Here is a 17,645-nt window from a genome sequence, read left to right on the forward strand (position 1 = left end):
CCTTTGATTAAACGTGTAAAACCAGTGAAAATATTTAATATTTATAAAAACTTACAATCACGGTATTTTAAGGGCATTTTGAGTAGTTTCAACCTAGCTTTAACTAAATCCGACCAATTTACGGGTAGAATCATTTCAGAGTGTATATACCTGATGATGACATCAGTGCTAATACTCAAAATTGGGTTAATTGTTTATAACTCAACACTGAAACGAGAAGCGAGAACCATTGTCTCTTGTGCCATTATTCTACACTCTTAAATGATTCTACCTGTAAATAGGTCGGATTTAGTTAAAGCTAGGTTGAAACTACTCAAAATGCCCTTAAAGTGTACAAACTCAAACTTTGGGTAAAAATTTCAAACAATTTTGGCTACTTGCTACTTGACCTGCTACCGATAACAATTGAATTATTCTCTACGACAAATAACGCACTTTTAAGTTCATTCGACCAATTTTTTGGTTGAAAAACTACTCAAAATCTGAGTTTGTACACTTTAAGGGCATTGTGAGTAGTTTCAACCTAGTTTAAACTAAATCCGGCCTATTTACAGGTAGAATCAGAGTGTAAATAGGCTTGCTTGTTGCTTTTGAAAGTACCATGAAAAAGCTATTTAATTTTACTATGATGGTTCAAGTAACATGTTCTCATCAGATAATTTTCTTACCTTTAATGGTATTAAAATCTAGTAATTTTATCTACAAGTCGTATGTTATTTTTGTTATGCATCGGGGTTAACGCCGAAAGTACGAAGGGGCACAGGGGTAAGACCCGCCGCCTAAGTGAAATGCTCAGATCTAAAAGCAAAATTCTCGGGTAAATTTTCAAATGGAACTATGTGACAATAAGAGATTCTATTCGTGTCTTTTCTCTTTTCTCTTCCGCTTTTTACCCTTTTTTCAGCGATACTAACGCATTTTAACACTGGTGGTATGTATGTTATGTATCGATATGTTATGTTATGTTATTTACGTTATGCATTACTTTAACATGAATCGGTTGCCGGAGTCACTACATGTTTTGAAAATGTTCTTTTCTATGCATTTCGCTATGACGGCACCGCACGACCTCTTTTCCACTTACAGAACTGCCCGAGGCTGAATGCGGGAAAATTATTACCGACATATTTCTCTCTTGCACGTTTTGACAAATCGGAAAGCGGAAGGGAGGAGACGCGAAGAGAATCTCTCATTGTCAGTGTCACAGTGTCCCCCATCATCCTTTTACCGTTTATCTCAGCTTAGCCCTCCCACCCCCACTAGAGCGGACGTCCAGTGCCAAATAATTTTTTGAAAATTAAGCGTTTTATCGTACATTTCACATTTCTTAATCAGTCTTCACCATCCTATTGACATCTTCATCTGCAACCGAACGACTGCTGAATTCGCCGGTTTTTGATTGCTTTTGATTCTTGAGATTGGACGTCCGAAATAACGTAAAACCCCCCTCCCCCTGTAATCTAATGGCATCCGGTTTTTCAAACCCCCTCCAACCCCCCTGTTCGACAGACGTCTTTGTGAATGACGCCTAGGTCTATATGAAAAATTACCCGAGAATTAAATTCTTCCCCACAGAAGTAGTGTTTATTCTGTTTTTCATAAGATATCTATCAGTGCTTTGGATCGGCTATTTTACAAAATAGAGTAAATTTTTGAAACAGATTAAAATGGTGTTCATCACGGCATCCCGGCATCCCATGGGGGTGAGACTGGCACTCAATTTTGTCAGTCAGTTTATTCGATAACCACTAAACAGATTTGCGACCACCAAAAGCAGAAACTTGAAAACAACAACTTGGACTAGTTTTAGAAATACATTCTTTCAATATTTAATTTTAAAAGACATACGTCAGCAATTCAGGACAAAAAACTATATATTTCCTTGCTACATTGGCATGATTTTTACCTTTTACAAAATATGCTGTTCTTCTAGTTTCCATTAATTTGCGGTACATACTCAATGTCGAATCATACCTTTTTCATTATCCGCTACCTTAATAGATATCTTAAAACAAATTAACCAATACAAAATAAAGCTCAATGCACTTACAATGATTCTTCGTACTACGATTTTGTGTAACAATTTGTTCGATTAATAAAAACCATAAGAATCAATTTCTGATATTGATGTACGCATTGTATATTACAGTCTGATATATTTTATTGTTTTTGTAAATATATAGCTTACAATAATTGCATATACCTATTACGAATCTGTTTCAACTCGTATTATATCCTTTAACTATATTACAAAGAAAAAAACATTGTGCAAGTTTTATGACCATTTAAATTGTTAACTAGATCTAACAATGCGCCTATAGGTACTTTTAAATTTAGTTTTACTTTTTTGTTTATGCTTCATTTTCATATGTAGGGTTTAAATTGTGATTAAAGCAGTTTGAGAGTTTGACATATAAGCTTAGCGTCATATCATATCGTAAATCGCTTTTTATAACATCATCATCCTGATCATATTATCAGGAAGTCACGTTCTTATAACCAGTTAGCTACATTATAACCTACGACGTTGTTTAGAAGAAAATCGAAATACGGTCGCTAAACTATAAACAAAAGTTTTAGGGTTACATGACATGGAATAAATATACACATCGTTCAGTTGAGTATGACCGGCTCGCTCATAGACTGTTTTGATACAATTACGAAATTAATTGCAGAATTTTTTTATTGCAGGCCTAATTTATTTAGCTAGACAACGTATAGTCTGTTGTTCGGCATCATCGACAAAAAAATTATTTGACAGTCTTCTCTCTATGGAATATTCTAGTACACGGATGTTTTGTTGGCATTTATTTAAATTCTTGAGTAACAGCCTTTTAGCTCTATTTAATTGAAATTAGCTTTGCGTTTCGTATTCGTATTTACTCAAATATCACGGTAAACTGTATCGATGAATCAATGCTTAAAATGTCTCAGTTTGATGCTAAGCGATATGCGCTTTTTAAAGTTTTATTTGTTAGATAATTACGTGCCTTTTCGAACAACCAATCATGAAGTTTTGTTTTATGCCTGTGTACCAACTTAAGTGCTTAAGTGATGATCCATCTGATTTGGTTCAAACCCCCTTGTTTTTTTTAGAATTTTTGTTTCAGAACACATTTCTAGTACTATTGCATCTCAAAATATAAATTGTTTTTGAAACAGGGAATATTCTAAAGAAAACAATGTATGAATCTATATAAAACGAGCATGTGGGAAATAAATCACATCAAGCGCAGTTTTTTTTTTGAGTATTTCAAATTTAATAATGTTTAAATTTGAGAATCGTAGGCAAACTTATCTTGTATTAGCATAACGGATGTCAAATTTCGAAATAACTCTAGAAACAATTTTAGTGTCGGTTCTCGGTTTACAATAGAAATCACAATCACGATTGTGAAATGGTTCAAAATCCATAAACAAGTTCTATAATTTTGTCAAATAGAATAAGTCTGGGTAGAAGTTAAACACCCAATCCCGTTCCTAGATTTTTAAAATATATAGACAAAATTTTGTGTCAAATAGTTTTGCAACAATCGTTTCTCAAATGCGAAAAAGCCTATGACATTTAACTGCTTACCACTTCTAGGAAGTGATATCTGGAAAGCTGGCAAGTTTTAGCACATAAGTTACATTTTTTATTTGTGGAACACTGGATCAGATGAAGGCTTTTTCTCTAATAAGCAGTCAATAATCACTGTAAAAACTAAAAAGTCACTGTTATTGAAAAACTGAGAAAACTGCATACATAAGCCTCGCTGAACTGCCCTATATCTCTTTATTATTTACCGAAACTATCTTGACCATAGACATTTTCACAAAGACAAATAATGGAACATAACTGCTGAAATATTTGAATGGCTCCCGCGAGTAGGGCAGAGTTAGAGGCAAAGACTTTGAAACAAGGTTTTTTAGGTGAATTTTCAATTCAAATGTATAAGTAAAGCTTTAGGTAACGCGTCAAATTGCTATCGAATTGTAGGAGAGAGGCACATGTTAGTTTGCATTTCATGTAACGAAACATCTTTGAAATTCACATAGATAGGTACACCGAATCAGTTGTAGTTAATTGGGTGGCATATCGACGGATTCGGGGGTTGGTAGATTGTTTTTTGAATCACTTCGTTTCCGACACCGGTGGCTGCGCAACTATTTCCGTTGGGACTAATTTGACCGTCGTGCTGTTGCAGCTGCTGCTGTTGCTGCTGCTTCTGTCGATACTTCGTCGAATATTTGTAAAAATCGGACATTTCGAAAGGTTTGGTTACCTCCTTGTAGGGTTGAATCTTTCCTTGCTGGACCACAGTTACGTTTTTCGGTGACTCGGTTTGAATATCCGCCGTGGAGTAGATGGTGATAGCTTTTCCAACAGGCATAGCACACGATGCACCCGGAGAGGTGTTCGTTAACGTTGATGGTGTGGGAGAGACAGAACATTGTTGTTGTAGCTGCGTTGGAGACGTTAACGTATTCGATGAAGAAGCTGATAGCGTTGGTGAAGTCAATAGATCCGGATGTCGGGGAGAAAGACTATTTTGGGCATGATGCGACTGATGATAATGCAGTGGAAGATTGTGATTTTGTTGATCATAGAAGTGTGAAACCTGAGGAAGCAAGTCTAGATGCTGCTGAGTAGGTTGTGAATAGTTGTTCTGGTGCTTGTGAGGTTGCAATGGTGAACGGATTAGCTTTTGTCGTAGATATTGCTGCTGTTGTTGCTGCTGTTCTCGGAGATAGGCTTGTTGTTTTTGTTCTTCAAGTTGTTTTATTCTGAGTCGTTGCTGACGTTGCTGTTCTATAATTTGTTGTTGCTTCTGCTGATAGTATCGCATTTGTTGCGGTGAGAGCAACAACGGCGACGATGAACACATTGAGTAGCTACCTTCGACATTAATATGCAGAGGAGTTTGGATTGATGCTGAGGTTTGACTAATTGGAGGAGGTGGTGGTGGTGGTGGTGAAGGATATGCTGGCAGCGCAGGAGGATTCATCATAGGCGGTGAAGGTGGCGGCAATATCTTGTGTTTCACAACAGGACTGTCCAGCGATGTTTCTCGCCACACTTTTTCCCGTCGTTTATTTTCACTGGATGCTGAAGTTACTGAAATTGCGTCGGGTTGGATAGAATCATCCATTTGCAGCTGCTGCTTATTGATGAAATCAAAATTTCCCATGGAGTTGCTTTTAATAGGGGCAGCATGCGAATAATGACTTAACCTGGAACGCGACAATTTCATACTGCCACCACCTTGCTTACGATCCAAACTGGCGAAACGATTGTCTACTGCACACCACACTTTTTCACCAGTATCCAGCATCATCCAGTAACCTCCGAGCCCAGCCGTTATCTCTTGGTTTATTTCATGATTACTTCCAGTACCATGAGGAAAATTTTTTGAGGAAGTTGTTGACGCGGAAGGAGGCAGAGGCGGAGGAGGTTGTAATCTTGATATCACCTTTGCATCATACACAAAAGCTTGATCAGGTGTTACAGCAGACGATGCACCTCCCGGAGATAATAGTACGTATCCAGAACTTCCACTATGCCCGTGATGCACCGGCGGAGAAGAATTATAATTGTGAAGTTGCTGGTGCATCATCTTGTTCATTCGGCTAGTTCCACTTTGAGGTGAGTGCGATTGTTGAAAATGCTGATGAATATGAGAATGATGATGATGTCCACTACCAACAGGTGACATTTTAGCAGCTTCAACAGTTGCTGTTCCGGCTAAGTCATAGCTTACTATGCCACTAAAACTGTCATGACGAGCTCGATGCCGAAGCATGCTTAACTGGGAGACCATAGCAGCAGACGCAGCTGGGGTCATGCTTTGTGATCCAGACGGCATCACACAAAGCATCCCTGAGTGTATCGAATACGGCGAAATCTGCTGAGAGTGATAGAGTGCAGTTTGTTGTCCTGGAATTTGCACTAGTAATTGCTGTTTTGTTGCGGATCCCACTGAACTATTCACACTATTGGAATGATTCGATGATGTATTAGATTTAACAGAGTTCCGTCGTTCTGAAGCGTTCATCATCATGTTGCTGCTATTACTGTTGGAGCGAAATCGATTTGTGTTGTTGCTCTTATGAAGATCGATGTCGTCCCGTGTGGCTGGAGGAGACTTCTGTTGTTCGGTGGCTTGCTGCTGGCGTTTTTTTAACACGCTTAAATTTTGATTTATGGCCAACAGTTTCTGCTGGGCATTTTCGTAGCTCTGCTTATGGGTTCTTCGAACTGATTTTGACTGAGAAGTATCGTTGGCCAACCTAAGCGATGCTTCCGATATCTGCTGTTGTATCTGCTTCTCTAGGAGAAGCTTGTTTATGTCATCTTCTTTATTATTCAGTAAATTTTCGGGAAGCTTAAAACTTGTACCAATTTTCCGCCTTAAGGTGGGCGCAGCTCCATTCTGATCTTGACTTCCAACGCCTGCGCTGAAATCACTCGGATACATTCCAATAAGTTGAGCCTCTTCACGTTTAACTTGCTGCAGCTGAGCATATTTTTCATTGAGCTTTTTCTCCAATTCGGCCTTGCGAACCTTGAGTTGTTCATATTTACTGGAACTTCTGGCCTCATCCTTAAAACCACTTTTAAGTCCTGAAGGGCTTGGTTTTTGTGCATCCGGGATAGTTGATGCTGTTGCAATAGACTCGGTAGGGGTTTCTTGTTGCTGTTTTTGTTGGGGCTGGTTGCCAAAATAAGATTGTTTTACCTTAGCATCTCCCATATCTTAATGCTGCTTTGGAATTTGTTGAATTGCACCGGAATATACACAACGATCGCTAGCCAAAGTTGCAGCGCTTCTTTTCGTGGTCCCTCATTGCAATCAGGAAGTAGTGTGAACGAAGATAGTAACAATATAGTAGTCTTTTTAGTAACACAAACTTTATCACCGTTTAAATTTGCATTATCGTTTTTCGAAGAGGCCAGGTATATTACGTTTATGTAACACACCGTTATAGCAAACTATGTTGTTCAGTAGCCCGTTGCACTTTCGTATTGTTAATCACGGATAACTGCTCAAGATTGTTGCTGGTAATCAAAACTTGATGTTTGATGTTTTGTCATGTTTGGAATTCTGCTTATGCTTTGTTCGTACTAATTTTGATGTCAAAATATCAAACACATTAAAACATTGTATCACAGTAGCAATTTTCGATTCTTGTCACTCTCGACTCTCGTGTACTCGGTGTTGTTTACACATAATTTTCTTCATGTTTTTTCTTACACTAGCAGTAAGAATATCAACTCCCGAATGTCATTTTATGATTATGACCTGTTCATAAACACGACACGCACAAAATTTTTGTTTTATTCCTTTCATTCATTCGATTTTCACAATTTTCACCAACACTACCGCTATTCAACCAACATTGGGACGATTGACGATCATGCTGTTTCTTTTCTTCTCACAGTTATCGGTACCAAGACTCATCACTTATGAATTGCGATGGGTGCCCTGAATTCTTTCATACAACTCTCCCAAGAAAGACCATCAAAATTAATATCGGTTTTGTTTCGATGTTCGCAGCAAATATGTAATACGAACTAGAACAAAATGTTCAATATGTTTCGAAAAATGAAATTAAATCACTTTCAAACTAAGAAAATCACTCAAAATAAAACAAATTAACGAAAAAAAACTAGCAGTATGAAACAACGACACGAAAGAGCTGCAAGCTGCCACAAGGATTGGTTTAGTTCAGTGATGCCAAATGTTTTAATGACCTGTTTAAAACTGCTCGAAAATCCGAATTAAATTTCTCGGCAACCGAAGCAAGAAGATGGCTCCAGAAATAATTTGAAATAATCCACAGACATTTCAGGCACACAGAATTTTGGCTCTAGTTTTCAGAAGGTCGCATAATGCATGCAAAAGGGTTGATTATGCGACCTTTTGAAAACTAAAGCCAAAATTGTAACATAAAAAAAATTACCGAACGGTCGGCTGTTGAGATTTCGGCAAAATTTTACCAAATTCGGTGCTTATTTTTAAGTGAGTGGGCCACTACAAAAAAAGAAGCCCAAAATCGGTTTGTTCACAAGATGGACTTGGGCCCTATGAAGTATTATTCCACCCCGCACACATATAAAGATTTTTTGACATTAGCTGTGGACCTCGCTGAAGCTGTTTGCAGTAGGAATAATATCAACAACATCAAATTCCAAACTACCGGATCCTCTCCTCCACTCTTTGCTCCCCTCTCACTCCTATACATAATCGAGCCTCAGCCAATGTCATTCTCGTTAGTGACGAAACCGCAAATTACTTCATATGCAGAGCTGCCACAAATACAGATATTTGTGCATGCATAAATTTGGGACCCCTCAATTATTTCAGTTGCTGTGATTTCTGGCTCTACTAATGCTCCTGAATTTTAAAGTACTCCATAAACTATTTATGTTATTTAAAAGATTAGATCGAGAAAATAAAACAATCCGGAGAAAAGGGAGAAAACGATAAGGTCCCAAATTTATGCATGCACAAATATCTGTATTTATGGCAGCTCTGCCTATATGCGCAAGGCTGCCATTTCAGGCGGAATTGTGAACCACGAAACTTTTTGCCTTTATAGGGTTTACTGCAAAGCAAGCAGCGTTTTATTTTTATATAGCTAATTTGGTTCAGTGTAGATAACGACAAAAATAATATACTTGATTAAATTAAAATCAGAAGTCATCGTGTATGAGTCGACCTTTGATTCTTTGAATGTAATCTGTAATCAATCCGGGCAAAATCGATTGCCATATTACGGCAAATGGCTTTGAAAGGTTTGAAAGTTTTAGAGTTCACGGGGTTGGCCCCAGGACCGTTTTGCGGAATGCTACTAGCGGATTTTGGTGCCACGGTGACTAGGATTGATAAGGTCAGTATTTAGTAGATTTGGACTTTAGTAGCTAGTAATTTTACTTTTTAGATGCCTTCCAATATGTTGGATGTGCTTCAGGATGGTAAACGAACAATTGCATTGAACCTAAAGAAACCAAAAGCCGTAGAAATAGTTCGGTCGCTGTGTAGAACAAGCGACGTATTGATTGAACCATTTCGACCCGGGGTGATGGAAAAGTTAGGCTTAGGCCCGAACGAGATCATGCTAGAGAATCCAAAATTAATATATGCTCGATTAACTGGGTTCGGACAGAACGGTCCGCTGGCAGCTCGGGCAGGGCACGACATTAACTATGCCGCAGTTTCTGGCGTTCTCTCCCTGTTTGGAAGAAAATCAGAGCGTCCGACTGCGCCTATTAATCTGGTTGCCGATTTCGCTGGCGGTGGTTTACTTTGTGCCTTCGGAATTCTAGCGGCGCTTCTTGAGCGGGAACATTCTGGGAAAGGACAAGTAGTGGATCATTCAATGGTAGAGGGAGCGGCATACGTTGGCAGTTGGTTTTTCAGGTCACAAAAGCTACCCATTTGGGGAAAGCCTAGAGGTGAAAATTTGTTAGACACTGGCGCACATTTCTACGATACATATAAAACAAAGGATGGCAAATATATGTCTGTTGGTGCTATTGAACCTCAATTTTATGAGGAACTCCTAGATGGTTTGGGTTTGCCGAGAGATTCACCACAGTATGAGGATGTTGGAAAGACTAAGATTTTATTTGAAAAAATTTTTCTGACAAAAACTAGAGACGAATGGACTCACATTTTTCAGCACCGCGATGCTTGTGTGTTCCCAGTACTAGAATTGGATGAAGCTATGAAGCATCCACAAAATTGTGTTCGCAATACTTTTGTGGATAAACGAGAAAGCAAAAGCTCGGAGATAGTACCATCGCCTGCGCCCAAATTAAGCAGAACACCTGCTCTTTCCGGCGCACTGACAGACAATATTAATATTGTACAAACAGTCGTAGATATTTTCAACGAGATTGGGTTCGAAGCAAGTGACATTTTAACACTATACAACGAAGGAGTCATATTATTACCGACCAAGCCAAAGCTCTGATAAGCAAATGTCCTAAATATTGAGTGATCGCAAATCGCAACCACTGTGGTGTAAACTGTTTATTTTGGTTATGGCGTTTAGTTTTGGTTTCTGGATAAAAACCATAAAAACAAACCACAACACAATCGCAATAATCGTTTGTAATCTATACAAACTTTAGAGTGCCTAAATATAGAGTGACGGGGTGTGTGTTGATAAAAAAGTAAATAACTTTCGTTCTTTCCTAATGTATGTCTACCCCGAAACAGACAAAAAACTGTAAACTTATTTATTAAATGCGTTTTTGACGTAGGACTACGTCTTACGGCAAGTTTTGAGATAGGGTGTCATTCCAAAAAATCGAAAAATGCGAGCGTCTCGAAAAATGAAAGATTTTGAGCGCTAATAGCTCAGCGGTTTTCCGACCGATTTTCAATATTCTTACACCAATCGATCGGAAAATCTTCTAAGAATTGACTCAAATGAAGAGAAGTATGGATTATTGATGTTGAACTATTGAAAAATCGAAAATAATAAACCTATGTTTTACCAGAATTCTCGCTTCGTGGTTGATTGGAAGATTTTTTGCGATGATCTAAACCTATACCAATTTAATATCTGTGCTTGGGAAGTAAGCCAAAACAAGTGACGAAGCTTCCTCATTTCAACAAGATTTCTTAACACCGCGGTTAAACCTAGACCATTTTGATGTCCTTGCTTGGGAAGTACGTCAGAAAGAGTGACAAAGCCCCCTCGTGCCAACAGATTTCTTATGAACGCGATTAAACCTAGTCCAATTTGATGTCTGTGTTAGTGAAGTGTGCCAGAAAAAATAACACAAGTCCGTTATCCCAACAGATCGCAAATTCTTTACTGCGAGACGATTAAACCGCGGCGAATTTGATATCTGTGTTGGAAAAATGTGCTACAGCTGTAATGTTCGGTTATAATACGACTCTGTATAAATACACATGCTTGCCGTTTCATTAGAAATGTAGTGAAAAGATGTGCTGTTGATAAAATAGGATTGAATTGGTAAAATCCCTTCAACGTGGAGAACCATGGGTAATAAAAACAATCTTTAATTTCAGTAAGGTAGCAGGAAAGCAATAGTTTGTGTTCTTGATTTCGTTAAATTGTTTTCAAATGCACAATCTTTTGAGAATTGAACGTATGCAATATTACTACTTTGATAAATGTTACATACAACGCATGTAGCATGTATATATGTTGCATATAGCATATATACATGAAGAATCAAATGATTACAAGCATGAATATATGCTACTATCACTACAAAGAGACTTACGTAGTCCTGCGTCACCTATATATGCGGTCGTGTCTTGTACACAACCCCTCTGATTTTTATTTCCGAGTTGCGGTCGAAAAGCTAACGAACCTTCGTCAGTAGTCTTTCAGGCATATAAATAATTGTTTTGTGAAATTTTCACCGAGAAATTTATATCTATTTAAAAAATTGTAATCGTTTGTAAATTGTAATTGTAATTGTAAATGTAATTGTAAATTGTAAAAATTAAACTCGGGAAATAAAGAATATTTTTGAGTTTTCTACAATTTATAAGACTTTTTTCCTGGATTGCCGAAAAAATTGATTTTGAAGATTATATTTATTTTGACCATTTTATGCCTCTCCGCGCTCGACAGTAATTAGTATGTATTGTGTCGCCAGCGCCAGTGCTGGATACACAGTATAATCAATATATTGCAGCGACACTGGCATTCTATATATATTGATTCTACTCAGTAGGTAATTAGATTTTTAGAATTTTATTTAGTTTTGCCGTGAGGACGTGTGGAAAAAAAATATTGTACCTAATTGATTGATTGGGTAATTTGGGTATCTTTAGATTCAATGTTTCGGCTCTCTTAATGCATGCAGCCACGCTATTGTGTACAAGAAAAGAAAGAAAAGGATTTATTTTGGTTTTGTATTTAAGAACAAAGTTCGATTCGATTTGTTAACATTGTTAATAGTGCCATAGTGCCAGTCTCCAGAAATGTATTATTCCGAATAGATCCGCATGAAGGAGTAATGTTTGATTGAAACAACAGCTGTTTGCTTTGTAGTGTGATGCGGTGCATGGGTTCCGCCGAGTCCATCCAGTTGTTCATCGGGGGACTCATTTAAGTTCCGCCTACTGGAATTCAACTGTGTAGAATATTAGTAAGTTTTGCGTGAACTCTTTTGTGCTAGATCTAGAATAAGTTTATTTTCAGCTAACAAGACAACAACGTACTCTGTCGTTGAATATATTCAAATATGAATCAACTAGAAATTTCCTCGGAACATTTTCATCCTTCCTCTTCCGGCTTCGCAGCTCCGGAAGAAATAAAACGAATTTCGTCAAAAAGCCTAAGTTATGAAGAATTTTTTACTGAGTATTTGCAAACAAATACGCCCGTTATAATAACTGCTGTGGCCGACCAATGGGAGTGCTACAGGCAGTGGATAATGCGGAGCAAAACTGATGACGACAAATTAAATATTGCATATTTGAAGGCGCGCATCAAAAACGTGCCCGTTCCAGTGGCAGATTGCGGCAAGCAATATCATAATGCACATGAAAAGCAAGACATGAACTTTCATGTTTTTTTAAACTATTGGCATGAAACAAGTGCCGGTGGAAAAGAATCAAAACTTTACTTAAAGGATTGGCATCTGCGAGAATTGTTACCCGATTATCAATTCTATGAAACACCTGTATTTTTTGCTTCCGATTGGCTCAATGAATATTTAATTGATCTTGAACAGAATGATTACATGTTTGTATACATTGGTCCCAAAGACACGTGGACACCTTTTCATGCGGATGTGTTTTCCTCGTATAGTTGGTCAACAAATATAAGTGGAATGAAAAAGTGGTTGTTGTTGCCGCCTGGACAGGAACTTGCGCTGAAGGATTCTTTAGGAAATCTACCATTTGATATATCGGAGGAATTACTAGACCTCAAAGAGATCGTGTACTACAGTGTATTGCAAACGGCAGGTGAAGCATTGTTTGTACCTAGTGGATGGTATCACCAAGTGCACAATGTACAAAATGCCATTTCGGTTAACCACAATTGGTTCAACGGTTGTAATATTGATTACATTTGGTCGACTTTGTATGATGCTACAGAAAAGGTACAAAATGAGATTGACGATTGCAAAGATATGGAAGGATTCGATGAGCACTGTCAAATTATGTTAAATGCTTCCTATGGAATGAATTTTGAAATGTTTTTGAAAATTTTAGCGCACATTTGCAAAAAACGCGTGAAAGCCTATCATAGTAGCGAAGAAGAAAGAGTTCACTTCGAAAACTATCGTCTGGGAGTAAATCATATCCGGTTTGATTTAAACGCAATTTTATCGGTTTTAAAACGAATGATATCTCATAAAGAATTACTGTGCAAATTAAAATTGTTACCAGACGTTGAAAATTGTATGCAACAAATAAATGATGTGCTATTCTGATATTGGGCACTTGAAATAAAAATCGATAAATTTTATCTACGTCATGAAGTGAAATATTACATAATCCTTGCAGATGATGCAGATTAGCAAGCATACCTACCTATATTTGAATTGTTTTCCAAGAAAACTAAGAAAGTCATTCAATCTTTAGTAACCTTAGTAACGATTAGTTGATTCGACAGTGTACAAACCCGAGGTACAAACCGTAAATCGTCCTCTTTTAATGCTGGACTTGCATGAAGCTAGAAGTTGTATACGGCCACTACTAGGTACAGGTATAGACGCATTTTCTCGCAGTTTCAGGTGAACGAATAAAAAAAGATAGTTGCATATTTTCAATTTGTTTGGAGCGAAGACGCACACCACACACAAATGTCATCTAACTTGCTCTGCATATCGTTTCGGCGTTGTGCGAGCAAGACAATGTCGTCGGCAGCAGCTCCATCGTTAGAGGGATTTTCCAAGGCAATCCTCGATTTGGTCTACTGTTAATTGCTCCAACTAATATCTCATCCATAACGATGAGAAACAGAAGCGATGATAAAACGCAGCCCTGTTTCACGCCAACAGTAACCCTTATTCGCGACTACGAAGTTGCTGATATTTGTTTCGTTTTTATGTGACAAAAAGGAAGAGGGAAGTATTTTTGCTTTCGTATAAGCGTTTTCGCTTGGATTTCGTATATAAGTGCGAACAGGCTTAAAAATCTTTTTCAGCTTCGTAGTCGCGAATAGGGTTCGACAAGACGCCGCTGTGCAAGATCTTGCACAAGAACGCCTCGTACTGAACCTCGATGAGATGGACTAGCTTACCTGGAACTCCTCTACGCCTAAGTGCGTCCCAGTGGCCTTTTAACCCAATGCCCTTCTGGCATACAAAAAAAAAAGTGCGTCCCAGATGTTTTCGTGGTTGAGACGGTCGAACGCCTTTTGGGTATGAAATGGGGAAGGCAAAATAACAAAGCGTTCAACATAGCTCTGGCCGTCCCAAGCGCCTCCACGCGACCATACCCGGTAATGCTCCATCTTTGAAATGGAGTAGCCGAGCTAGGTGGTGCGCTGTCGTGTGACACCGGCTGCCTAATCTTACAAATATAGTTTAGGCAAGCGGAATCACACGATTCATTTTTTTCCTTTTTTTCGGGCTATCCAACTAGTCGCTTAATAGCGTATAAAACTCTGCGCTGGGCCCTTTTGTGATGGCAACAAAGTGTCAGGGAGACCTCAAACATCGGTTCTACCTGACGAGACAGGCAATGTCGTCCACTAAAACACAGGTAGAGCCGCAAGCCTAGCCGTTACGCCTATACCCGCAGGCGGAGGCGTTCCAGCCCTGCGCTGACTCCACGAGCTGACTCTAAGATCTTGAATATTATGATGATGATGAGATTTTGAATATAATGATGATGATGATGACGATGATGATGATAATGATGATGATGAGAATAAAAATGATAGATCGAATTTGTAAATGTGCTTTGGACTTTTTGTATCACTCGAGTTGCAATATGTGGTATAGTGAAGAAGTGGAGGATTCGTCAGCCCCGCCTGACGTCGGTCTTCAATCGCGCGCCCGCTTTCAATTTTCCAACACAAACAACCACGAATGAACCAATAGGCAAGACAAATTTCGGAGCATTAGTGGTTATCAACTTATCAGGGCAAATTTAATCTTTCATCCCCTTTGCATTCATGTACTGTCCCACGATACAAAGTAAATTGAGCGCAGTACAAACTGGACGTTCGCGGTAGTCGACAGAAGCTTCAAGATATAGAGACTCACTCGCCTTCCAACCCTCGAGACCAAAGAGCTAGTGCAGTAAAGCTCTGGGCTTAAACGCCTCTCTAAGACTCGACCCCTTCCCATCGACAGAACCCGCGGGCGGCCATCAGTGCACAGGACAGCCACGGGGCCAGTGCAAAAATCTTACTCAAACTAGCAGCACCGCCTAGCCGAGACTCGAACACACGACACGAATTGACCTAATTTTTCCATCTGCTACCTAAGAAGTGCTATTACCCGTAATCATTACAGAGTGGTTCTTCGGCATCCAACCGGATCTGGTATCCCGCTTACATCCCCTTACTAACCCTAAGCCCCCGACCGACTCAATCAATCCGACATTTTTCGGAGATATTTGTGACAGTTGTAATAAATAGGGATGAACCCCAGAAACATTCATCTATTAATTACCGTGAACGTACCATATTCTGCGCAGTTAAGACATTTTTATGATTCTTCCGCTATTCTAAGTATTCTAGATTTAAATTAACAACGTGGATAGCAGCAACGTGTAGTGCTACGGTCTATAATATCTGGTAAAAAATATGGGAATTATAAGTCGACCAACAATTGAGTATATTTTTTGTTTTGTAAACTTATCCATGGTGCCTAATTCTGCGCACTTTCTTGTCCATGTTCCTAATTCTGCGCATGTTTGCTCCTAATTCTGCGCACCCAAAAAGTGAAAATAAACACTCCTGCCATGTTGCTTATGTCTTTATACGCTAAAAGCACACCAAAAAATTCGGCATTAGCCATTACCATAATTAAATCCGTGGTCAGGCCTTCTTGTGCTATCCGGGCGGCAAAGGAATATTGTTATCATTTTGATTGCTTCATTTTAAATATTTTATTCTCGATAATGTGAAGGGCGAATTGATTCGGGTTTTCTGCATACTGAACATTACACTATAGACTAATACTAAAAATTGTGCTTTCTTATAGAAACCACTACCCCACTCTCTGGCAGCTTCATGAGGTTGGACATTAAAAAAAAGATATGGTTTCATGAATTGGCACTCGTAGGTTTGGACCCCGAGACACAGCACAGGATTCCAATTTCAATTCTACTATTCTATACAAGCCTCTATACCAAAAATCTGTGCCTAAATCTGCGCATTATTACATCGCATTTTTCTAAGGAAAGTAATGCATGCAATCACTCTTTTTGTCTAAAACATGACTAAAACTAATTATTCTTTCTAATTATGTTGGGTAATTTGATCATTGCAAAGAATGTCGATTATAAATTTGTTAATTTTCTAGATGGACAATCTTAGCGTTGGTGCTAACGACGATGTTTTCTGCCATATAAAATACTTCCAATTTCACGTTAAATTATTTCGCTCTCAAATATTGTAGCCCGTTTGTCAATAATGGCGTAATATTCAACAGACATTTATAAAAAAAATAACGCAATGATCATAGTTATGCAATGTTAAAAAATACTTATATAAAGAAAAATACGCAGAATTAGGAGCGGTCACGGTATCAGAGATCCCCATGCTGGCCTTATTCTTAAACGGAATAAAAGCACTTTCTGAACAACGCAACAATCACATTTGGTAAATTTTTACCCCGAGTCCCACTTGAAATCACAAAAGTATTTTGACATACCCACATTCAGAAGTAAACGTGACCGCTGTTCAGTTACTGATTAGTTAAAAAGCCCTACACCACGACAAGGTTCAGTTTTATCGAAGGGGCAAATATAGTTTAGGCAAGCGGAATCACACGATTCATTATTGTATTAAATAATATACTAATGATTTTTCTTTCTTTTTTATGAGGTACAGTTAAGGCGTTTTGGTGTTTGATGGTACTCTGGAACCATCCTTTAACTATAAGAAGGAACCACAAGAACTATGGAAAACTCAAGATAAGTACTCTGCTTTCATTTGTGTATTATAACCAGAGAGTAAAATTAAACTATTATACTATATTCTATATTGTATAATTGTATATAGGTATGTACATATATAATAATCACCAGGGCACTCATTTGAAGTGGTGTGCTTAGGCAGAGTTGAGCAGCCAACTTTCTAAGGTTAACCTTGGTCCGGTTAACAACATATCATGGATAACGAGCGAACCCGTCTCCCCACTTGCCGGGGCAATTCTGCATTAAGAGGGCTTATTCAACGATTGGCTCATGGATCTAGTCCCTGGGAGGCGATTCTCAACACCTTGTAAGTGATGTTGCTTACTGGCCAATTCCATTTTGGCCCTTCATACAGGATCTAGTGAATACGACCGATCGTTCAATATGTACAATTCTTTTTGTCATGATTGCTATGAATGAACGGACGTTCTGCTAAAGCAAGCGGTAGTACCCTTTATTCATAATGAGACGGTCAATCTTCTCCTGAATCCGATTGAGCATTACCTTACAGAGTACTTTGAGAGTAATACAGAGCAACGTGATGCCACGCCAGTTACCGCATTC

The 17,645-nt window shown here is 38.5% G+C and overlaps 3 protein-coding genes across 3 annotated transcripts; 2 read left to right on the plus strand and 1 right to left on the minus strand.

The window, feature by feature from the left end:
• Positions 1 to 1,887: 1,887 nt before the first annotated feature.
• LOC128742419 (putative uncharacterized protein DDB_G0271606) lies at positions 1,888 to 7,605 on the minus strand. The gene has a single exon (XM_053838775.1). It carries the CDS (start codon positions 6,732 to 6,734, stop codon positions 4,053 to 4,055), a length of 2,682 nt encoding a protein of 893 aa, XP_053694750.1. The 5' UTR covers positions 6,735 to 7,605; the 3' UTR covers positions 1,888 to 4,052.
• A 1,079-nt stretch (positions 7,606 to 8,684) lies between these two features.
• On the plus strand, positions 8,685 to 10,214 carry LOC128742420 (alpha-methylacyl-CoA racemase). The gene is made up of 2 exons (XM_053838776.1): positions 8,685 to 8,874; positions 8,926 to 10,214. The coding sequence occupies exons 1-2, from the start codon at positions 8,767 to 8,769 to the stop codon at positions 9,958 to 9,960; spliced, it is 1,143 nt and encodes a 380-aa protein (XP_053694751.1). The 5' UTR covers positions 8,685 to 8,766; the 3' UTR covers positions 9,961 to 10,214.
• Positions 10,215 to 11,819: 1,605 nt separating this feature from the next.
• Positions 11,820 to 13,417, plus strand: LOC128740761 (2-oxoglutarate and iron-dependent oxygenase JMJD4 homolog). The gene is made up of 2 exons (XM_053836326.1): positions 11,820 to 12,124; positions 12,178 to 13,417. Exon 2 carries the CDS (start codon positions 12,221 to 12,223, stop codon positions 13,415 to 13,417), a length of 1,197 nt encoding a protein of 398 aa, XP_053692301.1. The 5' UTR covers positions 11,820 to 12,124; positions 12,178 to 12,220.
• Positions 13,418 to 17,645: the final 4,228 nt, after the last annotated feature.

Source organism: Sabethes cyaneus, chromosome 3 (assembly GCF_943734655.1).
Source record: "Sabethes cyaneus chromosome 3, idSabCyanKW18_F2, whole genome shotgun sequence".
Classification (NCBI taxonomy): domain Eukaryota; kingdom Metazoa; phylum Arthropoda; class Insecta; order Diptera; family Culicidae; genus Sabethes; species Sabethes cyaneus.